At 42.1% G+C, this 13,283-nt stretch overlaps 1 protein-coding gene across 17 annotated transcripts in view; it reads left to right on the top strand.

Annotated features, from left to right (window-relative positions):
- MATN4 (matrilin 4) overlaps positions 1-13,283 on the top strand; it is a 108,147-nt gene that overhangs the window by 90,214 nt on the left and 4,650 nt on the right. For 16 of the 17 annotated variants that reach the window (XM_056548243.1, XM_056548230.1, XM_056548242.1 and 13 more), the window contains 5 exons: positions 1,255-1,377; positions 7,793-7,915; positions 9,411-9,815; positions 11,172-11,324; positions 13,089-13,193. In XM_056548243.1, the coding sequence (XP_056404218.1) occupies positions 1,255-1,377; positions 7,793-7,915; positions 9,411-9,815; positions 11,172-11,324; positions 13,089-13,193 (909 nt within the window). The remainder of the gene's footprint in view (positions 1-1,254; positions 1,378-7,792; positions 7,916-9,410; positions 9,816-11,171; positions 11,325-13,088; positions 13,194-13,283) is intronic. The other variant, XM_056548247.1, reaches the window with a different exon arrangement.

Below are 13,283 nucleotides of genomic sequence, written 5' to 3'. Positions count from 1 at the left end.
AAAACAAAGTATATTACAAATATTTTGTATTTACAATAAGGAGTGCAATAGCAAAAAATAGTTTTAATGAGAGTGCCCATTTAAAGAACAGCATGACTGAATCATTGAAGATTTGTTTGGCCCTGATGGCACAATCATTGAGCCATGTGGAAGCTTCATTAAAGGGGTATTCTGGGCAAAAACATTTTATCCCCTATCCAAAGGATAGGGGATAAGTTGTCTGATCGCGGGGGGCTCACTGCTGGAACCCCCCGCGATCTCCCTGCAGCACCCACATTCTATGCGGGAGCTGCGTCTTCAGTTTCCGAAACCTCTGGGCTTCCGGGACTGGGGATGTGATGTCACGCCACGCCTCCTCCATTCATGTCTATGGGAGGGGGCGTGATGGCCGTCACGCCCCCTCTCATAGACATGAATGGAGGGGGCGTGGCGGGAAGTCATGTCCCCAGTCCCAGAAATCCGGAGGTTTCCGAAACTGGAGATGCAGCTCCCGCATAAAATGCAGGTGCTGCAGGGAGATTGCGGGGGGTTCCAGCTGCGAGCCCCCGGAGATCAGACATCTTATCCCCTATCCTTTGGATAGGGGATAAAATGTTTTTGCCCGGAATACCCCTTTAAACAATTACAACCTCCTAGATTTGTGCTCGTATCGGGCATGTGTTTGCCTGTCTTTCATAAGATTGGCTACTTTTAACAACTGAGCAAGTCAATAAATATCCCTGGCGGAACCAGCCTTGATGTCACCTGCATAATACTTCCACATAAACATGTCACACATGAGTACCTAGGCCAAAAGTAAAGTCTGTTTCCTGACTTAATCCTTTACAGTATTCTCATTGCTATCGTCAGTACACTTTTATGTTGTGCTTTTGATCATAAATGGGATGTTGGAGTCCATTCATTCTTTATAGACAACATTTTTATAGTCTTACATTGAGTCTGAAGAAATCTCATAAAGACAACAAGAGGCTTTTATTTCAATCCAGCATGAAAGATCTGTCTGAACTAGATACCGGCGCTTATGTCATTAAAACAATAATGAAGTCAACTTTCATGTTGATCCAACGAGAGCAAAACTACCTCATTTTACTGACCTTTCTCCACAAAGATTTCTTTCTAAAACATCAAATAATCCAAAATGTCTTACATTCCCACAGATGCTGTGAAGACATTGTAACAGACAATTTGATGGGGGGTTTGAGGGAGCCAAGTCACAAATCTGTGTAATATTAATATCTGTCTTCTGGATTGTAGTGATTGACTACTGTTCTTATGGGAATCACAGCTGTCAGCATGAGTGTGTGGGTATCCTGAATGGCTATTTCTGCCGCTGTAATGAGGGCTTCACTCTACAGAGCGATGGGAAGACATGTCTGTGTAAGTGGAAAGCAAAGTGCTGTCACGTTACGGGTGATCCCAAATGGGTCACCTTCGTTGGTTCCATTTATGTCCTTGATTGATTTCTTTACGAATACTTACGTGGTGGAAAACAGCCATAATTGTGGTTGATTGTTAGAACATGTGATCACTTAAAAATTGTAAAATTTACTAAGGGTGCTTTCACACTATAAAAATGCACCCATTATGAATGCCTGTTATAAAAAGAGGGGAAATCGTCAATTATACGGCCGGTACAAAATCACTAACGGCTATTAGAAAATCCCATTATAGTCTATGGAATTTCTCTAATAGCCGTTTAAACCCATTATCGCCCGTTATTAATAACGGCCGTTATTTTGTGACGGGCGAATGAACGGGAGAATAGAACTCCAGAATAGGAAAATTGTCCTCCATACTGTCAGCAGTAAAAAAAATAAACAGGTACATACCTTCCTTCGCTCCCCCGGTGCGTCTGGTAACCGGCTCCGTCCTCCGCCGCGATCCTCTTCCCGGATCCAACTAGACCACCAGCAACCAGGAAGAGGATCGCGGCGAAGGCCGGAGCCAGTTACCGGAGGAATCAAGGGAGCGAAGGAAGGTATGTACCTGTTTATTTTTTTACTGCCAGCAGTATAGACTATAATGGGATTTTCTAATAGCCGTTAGTGATTTTGTACCGGCCGTATAACTGCCGATTTCCCCTCTTTTTACAACGGCCATTCATAACGGGTGCATTTTTATAGTGTGAAAGCGCCCTAAGCCCTAACTCAGAAACTTCCCAATGGACTTATTCAGTTCATACCAGATATTGTAGGCATCTTCATTACGACAAATGACTTTTTTTTTAAAGGGTGTCAGAGTTTATATTATTAGTGGAACCATGGACAGATAAGACATGGGGGTCTCTATGAGAGAAGGACTGCCTATGATACTCCTGCTTTCATAGAAGGGTCCATAATAACTCTTTTTCTGATGCTCATATATCTGAAATAATTTGTGTTTACCTTCTACTCACTTACCATTGTTATCATTCCAGGAAAAATATTAGATGCCATATGGACTGCCTTCAAATAATTTCATTTGTTTTATTGAAATTAAGGTACTAAGGTTTCATGACAAAAAACTAACCTGGCTAAGATCAGGATTAAGGAGGATATCATCCAGGTGCAATCTCTATTCCATTAGAGTTAAAGACCATCATTCGGTGGTTTCCTTAAAGGTCCAATTGTGTTCAGTTGTAAATAAATAGTTTGAGCCATGACTGTCCTATAGTATAAGCGTTGAGCACTTACTTATCCTTAGATACGGTATGTAGAAATGAGGCTCACAGTTCAGCAACAATAGTAGATAAGGTTTGGTAGGGTGATACAGGAAGATGCCAACCCAGCCCTCAGCAGTTTACAGCTTCAGCAGAACTCTATTTTAGAGAACACAATGGCTCCAACATCAAACATCCATCCTAAGAAAGTACAGTGTGGTTGAAGAGCTTTAAAATGAAGGAGTCCCTTACTCCTTTTCGCGGCTCCCCTGCCTCAACAATATTCACTGCCCAGCCCGTCGTCCCCTTCTGTGACATCAGAGCCTGGGGTGGAGGGTATGAGCACTCTGCTACAACATCAACCCCCCCCCCCCCTCCAGGCTCTGACATCACAAAAGGGGTGGGCTGGACAATGAATATTGATGAGGCGGGGGAACTAGGGGAGACGGCTCCCCACCTCCATTGCGAGCTGGAGCGCAATATGAACAACATTATGAAAGGAAAGAACTTTTCACTTTGCACAAGTGTTAATCCATTACAATCATATGGTGTACACAACAACAAATCTATTTGTTTTAAGCCCCCTTGGGCTTTTACTTAAAACTAAAATATGTCTGCTACGTACCTGATGGTGTCCTGAGTTTTAGCTGCTATTGTGATATTTGATCTATTCAGTGTTCACACCATGAGTAAGAGCCCAAGGGGGCTTGAAACGCATAGGATTTTAATGGATTTACAATAAAGATGTCTTGCTTCGAAACAATATTCTCACGATAAATACCTAATGCTTTGTTCTCTGAACAAATGCTGTATTGATCACTTACACATTGGTACATTACTGACAATGTGTTATCAGCCCAATAGTCGAATCGGTCAGTTTCTTCTACATTCCTTATTGTAATGGCACACAGTCCCTAGATACATTATTTAGGCTTGGAGCTGACCCATAAACTCTATAATAGTCTCTCCCAACTAAGGTCTCCAACCTTGTTACTTGTCCCTCATAAGACAGCAAAAGCAAGAGGCTCCTACAAAGAAAGGTTCTCTAGGAGAAAAGAAAAGTTGGAAATGACAGCTCTTTGGCCATATAGTGAAACATAGGTCATGCTGTAGATACAAATATTTCCTTGAAGTCTTAAAAAGTACCTGCCACCACAAAAACTTTTGATATTTTGTTAATCAATGTATTAGAAACAACTTTCTAATAACATGTGATCAACAAAAATGGATCTTTATATGTTTGTTTTTTTACTTTTAAAAACTGACCACTAGTCTCCCTACATGTCCTGGCTCATAGAGTTTGGACTCATGCCGGCCTGGCATGAGTCCGAACTCTCAGTGCAGCTGAGACACTGAAGAGCTGTGCTCGCTACACTGAACACCGCCAAACACACCCTGTGCACGGCAGGCAGGACAGATGCTGTGCCTGCTACATTGGACACTGCGCCTGCTACATTGTGCACTGGCAGGCAGCCCCCTAACTCCTAGAGCGCAGCATACAACACCCGCCCCCTCCCCAAACTCCCCGAGCGCAGCATGCAACTCTCCATGATGAAGAGCTGGCCAACAGCTCTGTGAGCGGCAGGCAGGAGTGCTCCTATCTCCAACCTCTCTGTATGCCTTGTGTGCATAACGGAGAAGAGGGGAATGACAGCCTGCCTGTCGTGATCAGCTGCCTGTTCTATGTACGGAGCGCAGCATAGAACAGGGAAGGGCAGAAGTCTTACCCAGCAGGCTTCAGCTGACGTCACGCCTGCCGGGTAACGCCCCCCTGCAGCCAAAAAAAAAGCTCACAAGCAGTGAGCAAGCTTTAGATGAAGATAACTAAAGAAATACTGAGTGAAATTTAAAAAGGAAAAGTGCGGGGCAATCCTAATGAAGGGGAACAGGAACAGAATTAACACTTTTTACTTACTTTACTTAGTGGCAGGTACTCTTTAATCCTGACTAAATATCAGCATCTTAAGCCTTTATCACCTTCAAATAATCAAGTTGCTTCTTATTTCTACAAGCACAGAGAACTAATCTTATTAAAATTAAATATCTTGGCAAATCTTTGTTTATATTAGAAGGTACATTGAAGGTTATGGCTTATTAGGGGTCATGGAAAGTTGTAATAGAATTTCCCATGACCCGTGAGGGCAATCTATTGAATCTGCCTATTCATGATCTTAGACCATTGTAAATTTATTTCCATCGATAGCTAACAAGTGTTTATACAGCCATTCGCATACTGTTTTATTATATTCAATCCCACTTAGGAGACCGTATGGCTTTGATGAGCGCTTGATGTAATTTTTCTTGGCAGGTCTTGTAGTCTAGAGCCCTCTGGGGCAGGAAATCACTGGAACAGTAGTAAAAGTTCCATATTTAATTTCAGACTGGAGACGTTTCAGTGAATACAGGCCATTGGTCGGCTCCAATAAGGAAAAGATCCAACGCGAAGAATGCAAGATAATTGTTTTAGCCTCTGTTTTCATTTCTCCAGTTTATGAATATCATCCTTCGCGTTCATGGTCTGCAAGCCTAGTATTTCCTGTTTAGTAACTTCTGAAAGAGTGCAACCACTTCTGTAGACATCTTGGCCAACTTTCCTTAATAATAAATGACACGCTGCAATAACAAGGGAAGGAGAATCATTCAGCCTGGTTCAGAGGATGACTTGTCTTCCATATCTCTGAAAAATGGATTTTGTAATCTATGAAGACCATCTTATGTTGAAATATGTTAAAGACAAGAAGAACAGGCTCCGCTCAGATTGCGTTTATGTCAAAGGGCCACAGACTCTCCTTGGCCAAACATGTTTTTTAATACAATGGTATTCAACAAAATGTATGTTTTTTATTTACAGTATAAAGGGAAAAGGTACGGCACGCACCCACCACAGTCAGATAACCTCAATCAAACATTGTGGGGGCACTTCTGGGATGTCATCCGTTTTGCATGGCTTAGCACGCTGCTTCAAGCCAGTGCTCGGCACTGGCTTGAAGAAGCGCGTCGAGCAACATGTAATGGATGCGGGGTAACCTCAGTCAGACATTGTGGGGGCGCCCCTGGGACGTCATCCGTTTTGCGTGGCTCAGCATGCTTCTTCAAGCCAGCGCTCAGGGCTGGCAGGAAGAAGCGTGCTGAACCATGCGAAATGGATGCTGGGTAACCCAATCCAAACACTGCGAGGGCGCGTCTGGGACATCATCTCTTTCGCGTGGCTCAGCACGCTTCTTCAAGCCAGCACTCTGGAGAAGCGTGCTGTACCACGGGAAACGGATGACGTCCCAAAGGCGCCTCTGGGAAGTCATCTGTTTCGTGTGACTCCCCACGCTTCTTCAAGCCAGTGCTCAGCACTGGCTTGAAGAAGCACATTGATCTACATGAAATGGATGCGGGGTAACCTCAGTCAGATATTGTGTGGGCGCCTCTGGGAAGTCATCCATTTTGAGTGGCTCAGCACGCTTTTTCAAGCCAGTACTCGTCGCTGACTTGAAGAAGCTTGCTTAAGCCACGTGAAACAGATGCCGGGTAACCGCAGTAAGACATTGCAGGGGCGCCTCTGGGACATCAACCGTTTTGGGTGGCTCAGCACGTTTCTTCAAGCCAACGCTTGTCGCTGACTTGAAGAAACATGCTAAACCACGCGAAATGGATGCCGCCCCAGAGGCGCCCCCCCAATGACTGACTGAGGTTTCCTGACTATGTACCCCAAGGATAAAGACTTTCGCACAAGAATGGTGAGTGCCGTCTTCTTATTTTCTCTCTAAGCAGAGCACCACTAGCTTGTCATAGCAGGAACCTGTTCACCTATGAATACCACTTAGTGTATAAACAACAGACAAATAGTCCCATTGAGGTGCCGGCCATTTTCTTCTTTTTACAGTTGTTTTTTATTTACAGTGGGAATCAATGGCTGAGACTTACATAGACTTATTGTTTAATTCAGGTTTTTATGTTAAACATATTTTTTAAGGTGATTAAAAGGTGATTATTTCTGCTGATATTTTTTTCTAATTTTCCATTTAACAATTTTTATATAATCTTAAAATCTTGCAGTTTCCATTCTTGCCACTAGGCCTAAAACTAAACTGAGACTTCCTGTTCTGTACAGATCATTTCTCAGTAAGGCCTTTCTCCTCAGCACAGACAGATGCACAGTGAAAGTTGACACCAGTATATTGATAACACCGGATTCACCACCATTCACAGCAGAGCTTAGCATCACCCTCCCTGTAGAATGTAAAATAAAAAGGTCATAGCGAATGCCCAGTGGCATCATCAATTTATCCAAATGGGACAGCTCCTGTCTATTGTTGTCTATGGTCCACGGTCCTGCTATAAAGTATATCACTAACTGCTGTTAAAAAAAAGCTCTAATAAAGTGGCTGCTACCATAATAATGCACAAAAAATTACAATAATAAAATAGAAAGAATAGAAAAAACTAACATGTTTTCTAATAAAAAAAATTACTTTTATACAGTAGCCCATATGCCTTTTTTCTGGCAGCCATTAAGGGTTATTTTTATTCTACAGAGGTCTGTTTTTACACTGGGTGGGTGCTTTTTTTTGTCTAATAACAGCCATATTCTAATGGATGGGATCAGAGGAACCTCCAATTTCTGCCATTTAACTTCAGGCCAAGTGGTTTACTGAAGAAGGGGGTCTCCTTCTTTAAGCCCATCAATGCAATTCAGACCCTTGGCATCAGGGAGCCTAACCCCAGGTCTACTCATTAATCTTCAGTGGTCTAATAGCTGAAGTAGAAGCAGAAGTATACAAACTTGACTGTCACTCTACTCATACAGGAGCTTCGGGAGTCCCATTGCCAAAGTTGCAGGGGGGGGTGGGGATCCAGTGGTCAGATTCCCTACAATCACGCATCGTGTAGATAGGGGATAGGTCTTAATAGTGGTGAAGACACAATATAGACTAGTCATTAACACATTAACCATGTAAGCCAAATATTAGCCCCCAACCTAAAGTCGTACTATGTTAATGTGCCTGTGAGACGGAACAACCACATGACCACTATACTTAATAATAATCTTACCATTTTCATTCTCAGACAGGGCACAGATCATATAAGCAATATTGCTTATACAACGTCAATGATTTTACGTCTCCATAGATGTTACATCTGTACTGTATCTTCTACTTTCAGCTACTGACATGTGCACTGTTGTGGATCACGGATGTGAATTTAAGTGTGTCAGCACGCCTGGATCATACCACTGCATTTGCCCTGAGGGACAGGACCTGCAAGCAGATGGAAAGACCTGCAATAGTGAGTATTCATATGCCAGGTGTATGTTGTCTGTAATGGTTTATATCACTTAGAAAGAATAAGATAAGTCAAAGTGACACCGATACTACTGACCATATGTATAGCTAATCCTTCATCTACCAAAGGCAGCAATTTAAAGCTCTAGAATTACCTTTAAAAAAAAAAAAATTAATCTATTGTACAGAATTTATGGTAGTGCGGGTTAAATAAGATATAGTTCTTATATATTCTGTAAACCAGAATATTTAGGATCAATCATTCCTTGTATAACTGTGTTATTGTTTTATCTTTAGGTTTAGCCTTTACCTCACCTATAATCAAGTCTCTTTCTATTTGTGTAAAGGGGAGACCTCTTCATTAATCTGAGCTGGGCAGGCATGGGTTTAGTAGACCGCACGTCAGACTCTTTCCCTTTTGCCACAGCCCCTCGGACACTTTCCTATTTCAGTTTTAAAAGTTATTCAGTGGTTCAAGGGGTATTCCATGAAAAAAAAACATTTTTTTTTTCATATCAACTGGCTTCTGAAAGATAAACAGATTTGTAAATTACTTCTATTAAAAAATCTTAATCCTTCCAGTACTTATCAGCTGCTGAAGTTGAGTTGTTATTTTCTGTCTGACAACAGTGCTCTCTGCTGACACCTCTGTCTGTGTCAGGAACTGTCCGGAGCAGGAGAGGTTTGCTATGGGGATTTTCTGCTTCTCTGGACAATTCCTGAGACAGACAGAGGTGGTAGCTGAGAGCACTGTGGACAGACAGAAAAGAACAACTCAACTTCAGCAGCTGATAAGTACTGGAAGGATTAAGATTTTTATTTTATTTTTTTAAATAGAAGTAATTTACAAATCTGTATCGAATAGAGTAGAAAAATGCACTCACCACACTTTCGAATGGGCTGTGTATCACTGGTCTCTTTATTGAAATCCAGGCTTGACACGCTATACAGCTCTTGCGGCTAGACAAGGATACAGCAGGGAGGACGGGAGTGGGTGCAGGGGAGGAAAAACAGACGACAGAACTGTTTCACGTCTCAGTGACGCTGTTTAACTTTCTGGAGCCAGTTCATATGAAAAAAAAAGTATTTTCATGGAATACCCCTTTTAATACCTAAAAGGGTAATCTGGGGAACACAACTTATGCTTTGTCTACTGGATTGGCTGAGCGGGCTGTCACTCCTGCTCATCTACAAAGGTGGGGTCCGGAGTGCTTAGGAGTATGGTGAGTATAGCAGGGAGAGACAGGCCTCTGTACATAATAGGACATGTGTTGTGTTCCCTGGAGTACCCTTTTAACATATACTTTATTCAACGCTTTCTCCTAAACTGCTCATTAAGGTACTTTGGGTACCACCCTCCAACACCGCCACCCAAGTTTTCCATTCCTTCTCAGCCTCTTTTCTTTGATTTCTAAAGCTATAGATCAGTCGTCAGCCCTTATTTCTAATTTCTACTTAAATATGTTACTAAAGTAATAGCATGTTCTCCTGTTTCCCAGAATGCTCCACTGGCTACATCGATTTAGTATTTGTCATTGATGGTTCTAAGAGTGTTCGTCCCCAAAACTTCGAGCTGGTCAAGCAGTTTGTGATCAAGATCGTGGACACTTTGGATGTTTCCGCCCATGGCACACATGTTGGCCTTGTCCAATACTCCAGCCGCGTGCGCACCGAGTTTAACCTCAACCAGTTCAAAACTGCGAAGGAAATCAGTAATGCAGTGAAAAATATAGATTACATGGAGAAAGGCACCATGACAGGACTGGCCTTAAAACATATGGTTGAGCACAGCTTCTCTCAACAGGAAGGTGCCAGGGCAAACGTTCCAAAAATAGGTTTGGTGTTCACTGATGGTCGTTCCCAAGATGACATCTCTGAATGGGCCAAAAGAGCCAAGGAAGCAGGTGGGAGAACACGAAAAAGTGTCATATTTTGCACTATATTATACTTTCACTAACACACAACACAAGTTCTCGACATATTTTTTATAGGTACTCATGGTGTAGCTTCTTTCGAAAAACTCTTTCCATCGAAAATATAATAGCATGGACATCTCATGGTGGAGAAATGCAAAAGATCTATCTAGTCCAGTGGTCTCCAAACTGTGGGCCTCTAGATGTTGCGAAGCTACAACTCCCATCATGCCCGGACAGCCAACGGCTGTCCGGGCATGATGGGAATTGTAGCTTTGCAATATTTGGAGGTCAAACATTTTGAAGACCACTAATCTAGATATTACAAGATTTAGGAAGTCAACATTTTCTAAACATATGTTCACCAGGAAGGTAGAAATGAAAGGATGCACTCACCCGGGAGTCTTGATAGCAGAAGACTTTATTGAATCATCAGTACAGCACACAGGCGGGTAGGCACAGAGGAGCGACTTTGCAGCGACAGGCTGTTTCCTGCGCACAAGGAGCCCTTCTTCGGGCAGCCGGAAGAAGTGCGCCTTGTGCGCAGGAAATAGCCTGTTGCGGCGAGGTTGCTCCTCTGCGCCTACCCGCCTGTGTGCTGTACCGATGATTCAATAAAGTCTTCTGCTATCAAGACTCCCGGGTGAGTGCATCCTTTCATTTCTACCTTCCTGGTGAACATTTGTTTCTGCTACATAGTGGATTGCACTCCCGGCACCGCATGGTCTGTGTGAATTGTTACTGAGTTTTCTGCTGGGATCGGTCTCTATAGGGCAACAGTGCCGGACTATACCTCTTGTTCAGTTCTATTTTCTAAACACAGTCGTAGAAAAACTCCCGGCACCGGCTTCTTTTCAAATGCTTTATTGTGCATATAATTTATAAACGCAAGACGCATTTCGGCTGCTTTGCCTTTTTCAATTGAAAATGCAATTGAAAAAGGCTAAGCAGCCAAAACGCGTCTTGCGTTTATAAATTATATGCACAATAAAGCATTTGAAAAGAAGTCGGTGCCGGGAGTTTTTCTACGACTGGATTTGCTATTATCCACGTGCACGGCGAATATCCAGTGCCGCCCTCCTACCTTTGTTTGCCTATTTTCTAAACACAACTTGCCGTTCTACGGTCCATAAACTCTACAGAATTTTTCAAGTCCCACCTTGCATTTCCAAAATATATGAAGAGATATAGGTTCTCAGTTGGAAAATGGGACTTATTTGTATATATTAAGATTTTTACTGACACTAAATCCATCACTCCCGAATAACAGGGGTTTGCAAAATTTCACATGGAGCAGGGACTGGGCTACTGTAGGTGTTTGCTTATTTTTCACATTCTGCGCTGCAGGAATAACTATGTACGCTGTGGGTGTTGGGAAAGCAGTGGAAGATGAACTCAATGAAATTGCATCAGAACCGGTGAACAAGCATTCCTTCTACACGGCCGACTTTACCACCATGAATTTAATTGCTGAAGATTTAAAACTTAACATTTGTCCAGGTAAGATGTGTCGACTGGCATTTCTCTTCCAGTGGCTGGCAAAATGTAAACTATGAGTATCAAACTGCTGCTACTCCCGTACATTGATTTTTAGTAATCCTTCCTTAAAGGGGTTCTCTGGTGAAAAACTTTTTTTTTTTTAAATCAACTGGTGCCAGAAAGTTAAACAAATTTGTAAATTACTTCTATTCAAAAATCTTAATCCTTCCTGTGCTTCTTAGCTGCTGAATACTACAGCGGAAATTCTTTTCTTTTTGAAACACAGAACTGTCTGCTGACATCACGAGCACAGTGCTCTCTGCTGACTCCTCTGTCCATTTTAGGAACTGTCTAGAGCAGGAGAAAATCCCCATAGCAAACATATGCTGCTCTGGACAGTTCCTAAAATTGACAGAGATGTCAGCAGAGAGCACTGTGGTTGTGATGTCAGCAGAGAGCACTGTGTTCCAAAAAGAAAATAATTTCCTCTGTAGTATTCAGCAGCTAATAAGTACTGGAAGGATTAAGATTTTATAATAGAAACAATTTACAAATCTGTTTAACTTTCTTGCACCAGTTGATTAAAAAAAAAAAAAAAGTTTTCGACCGGAGTACCCCTTTAAATATGCATGCCACCATAACAGTAACCACACTGAACACATCTGCCCATATTATCATCACGTTTCCGCCCCTCTGCTGGATTGCTGTCTTGTTAACTAAAGACCAGGGAGGCGTTGGTGGTCGACATGCTATATATATAGGTCAGTGATCAGCCCCCAATAAGCCATGTTAAGGTTAATCTAACACAACCTATTAAAAAGAAGAGCTGAAGAAAAGTTAAACCCTATTTCTAATCTTTGACAGAGAGAAAGAGAGATCCAGTATTACAAAAAATATAAAAAATACCTTTTTAATAATAATATTTTAATGCTACTGATAGCATTTTATGGGTACAAACATAAAAGGCATAACTCATCCCCAGTATATCTGCAGTGGCGTTTGTTTCATACCAGCTCAGCTGCTCACCGCTCAGACCACCAGAAAATGACTTGCTGTAGACAGGATGAGGGAGATTTATTAAAACCTGTGCAGAGGAAGAGTGGTGCAGTTGCCCATAGCAACCAATCAGATCGCTTCTTTCATTTTCCACAGGCCTCTTTAGAGGCCTGTGGAAAATGAAAGAAGCTATCTGATTGGTTGCTATGGGTAACTGCACCACTCTTCCTCTGCACAGGTTTTGATAAATCTCCCCCGATGTCGGTCTCTGCTCTTGTTGTGAACTGCAGGAAAACATTATCACCAATTAGATCTGTCTAAGTAGCCCTTAGTCCCCTCCCCGCCTTGTTCCTCCATTTTAAGAATGCTGCTAAAGATAGAATAAATGCCCTCTCAAACAGACCAGGAAAGCAGTGATATAGTAGGTAGGGCCATAAAATGATTAGGTGTAGAGTTATACAACTCCCCTGATCACACTGCTCTATGAGCAGATTATCTAGTGTGTCCTATGAGATGTCGCCTGTTACTACTCTCCTCTGTATAAGACCTGACAGGAAGAAAAGGAAACCAGCTGCATCTTATATGATACTCTATAGTATTAGTCTGGGGAAAGAAGTTCTATGTTAACGATCACTTGCTGCACATAGATGGGACTCAAAGCAAGTGCAGTGATGAGACTCCACCCCCCTGCAAAACCAGAGGCATAATGGGAAATTGAAATCAAATCTAAATGTAATGTGTTGTATTAATGAATAGTTATAGTAAAGAAATAATACTTTGTATTTGCAGAAGAGATAAAAGGAGAGACAGAGTTTAAGAACCCCTGTGACTGCGAGCATCTCATCAATTTCCAGACAAACACCCTCACAACACTAGGAAACCTGGCAGAAAAACATATCCTTTCTATATTCTGGTATTATATTATTTACAGTGTTTACAAGCTGCGGTATGGCAAATACGGTAATATTTATGGGATTTTCCCAT

The sequence above is a fragment of the Hyla sarda genome, chromosome 12, assembly GCF_029499605.1.
Source record: "Hyla sarda isolate aHylSar1 chromosome 12, aHylSar1.hap1, whole genome shotgun sequence".
NCBI lineage: Eukaryota > Metazoa > Chordata > Amphibia > Anura > Hylidae > Hyla > Hyla sarda.
This window is presented reverse-complemented; position numbering and strand designations above follow the sequence as displayed.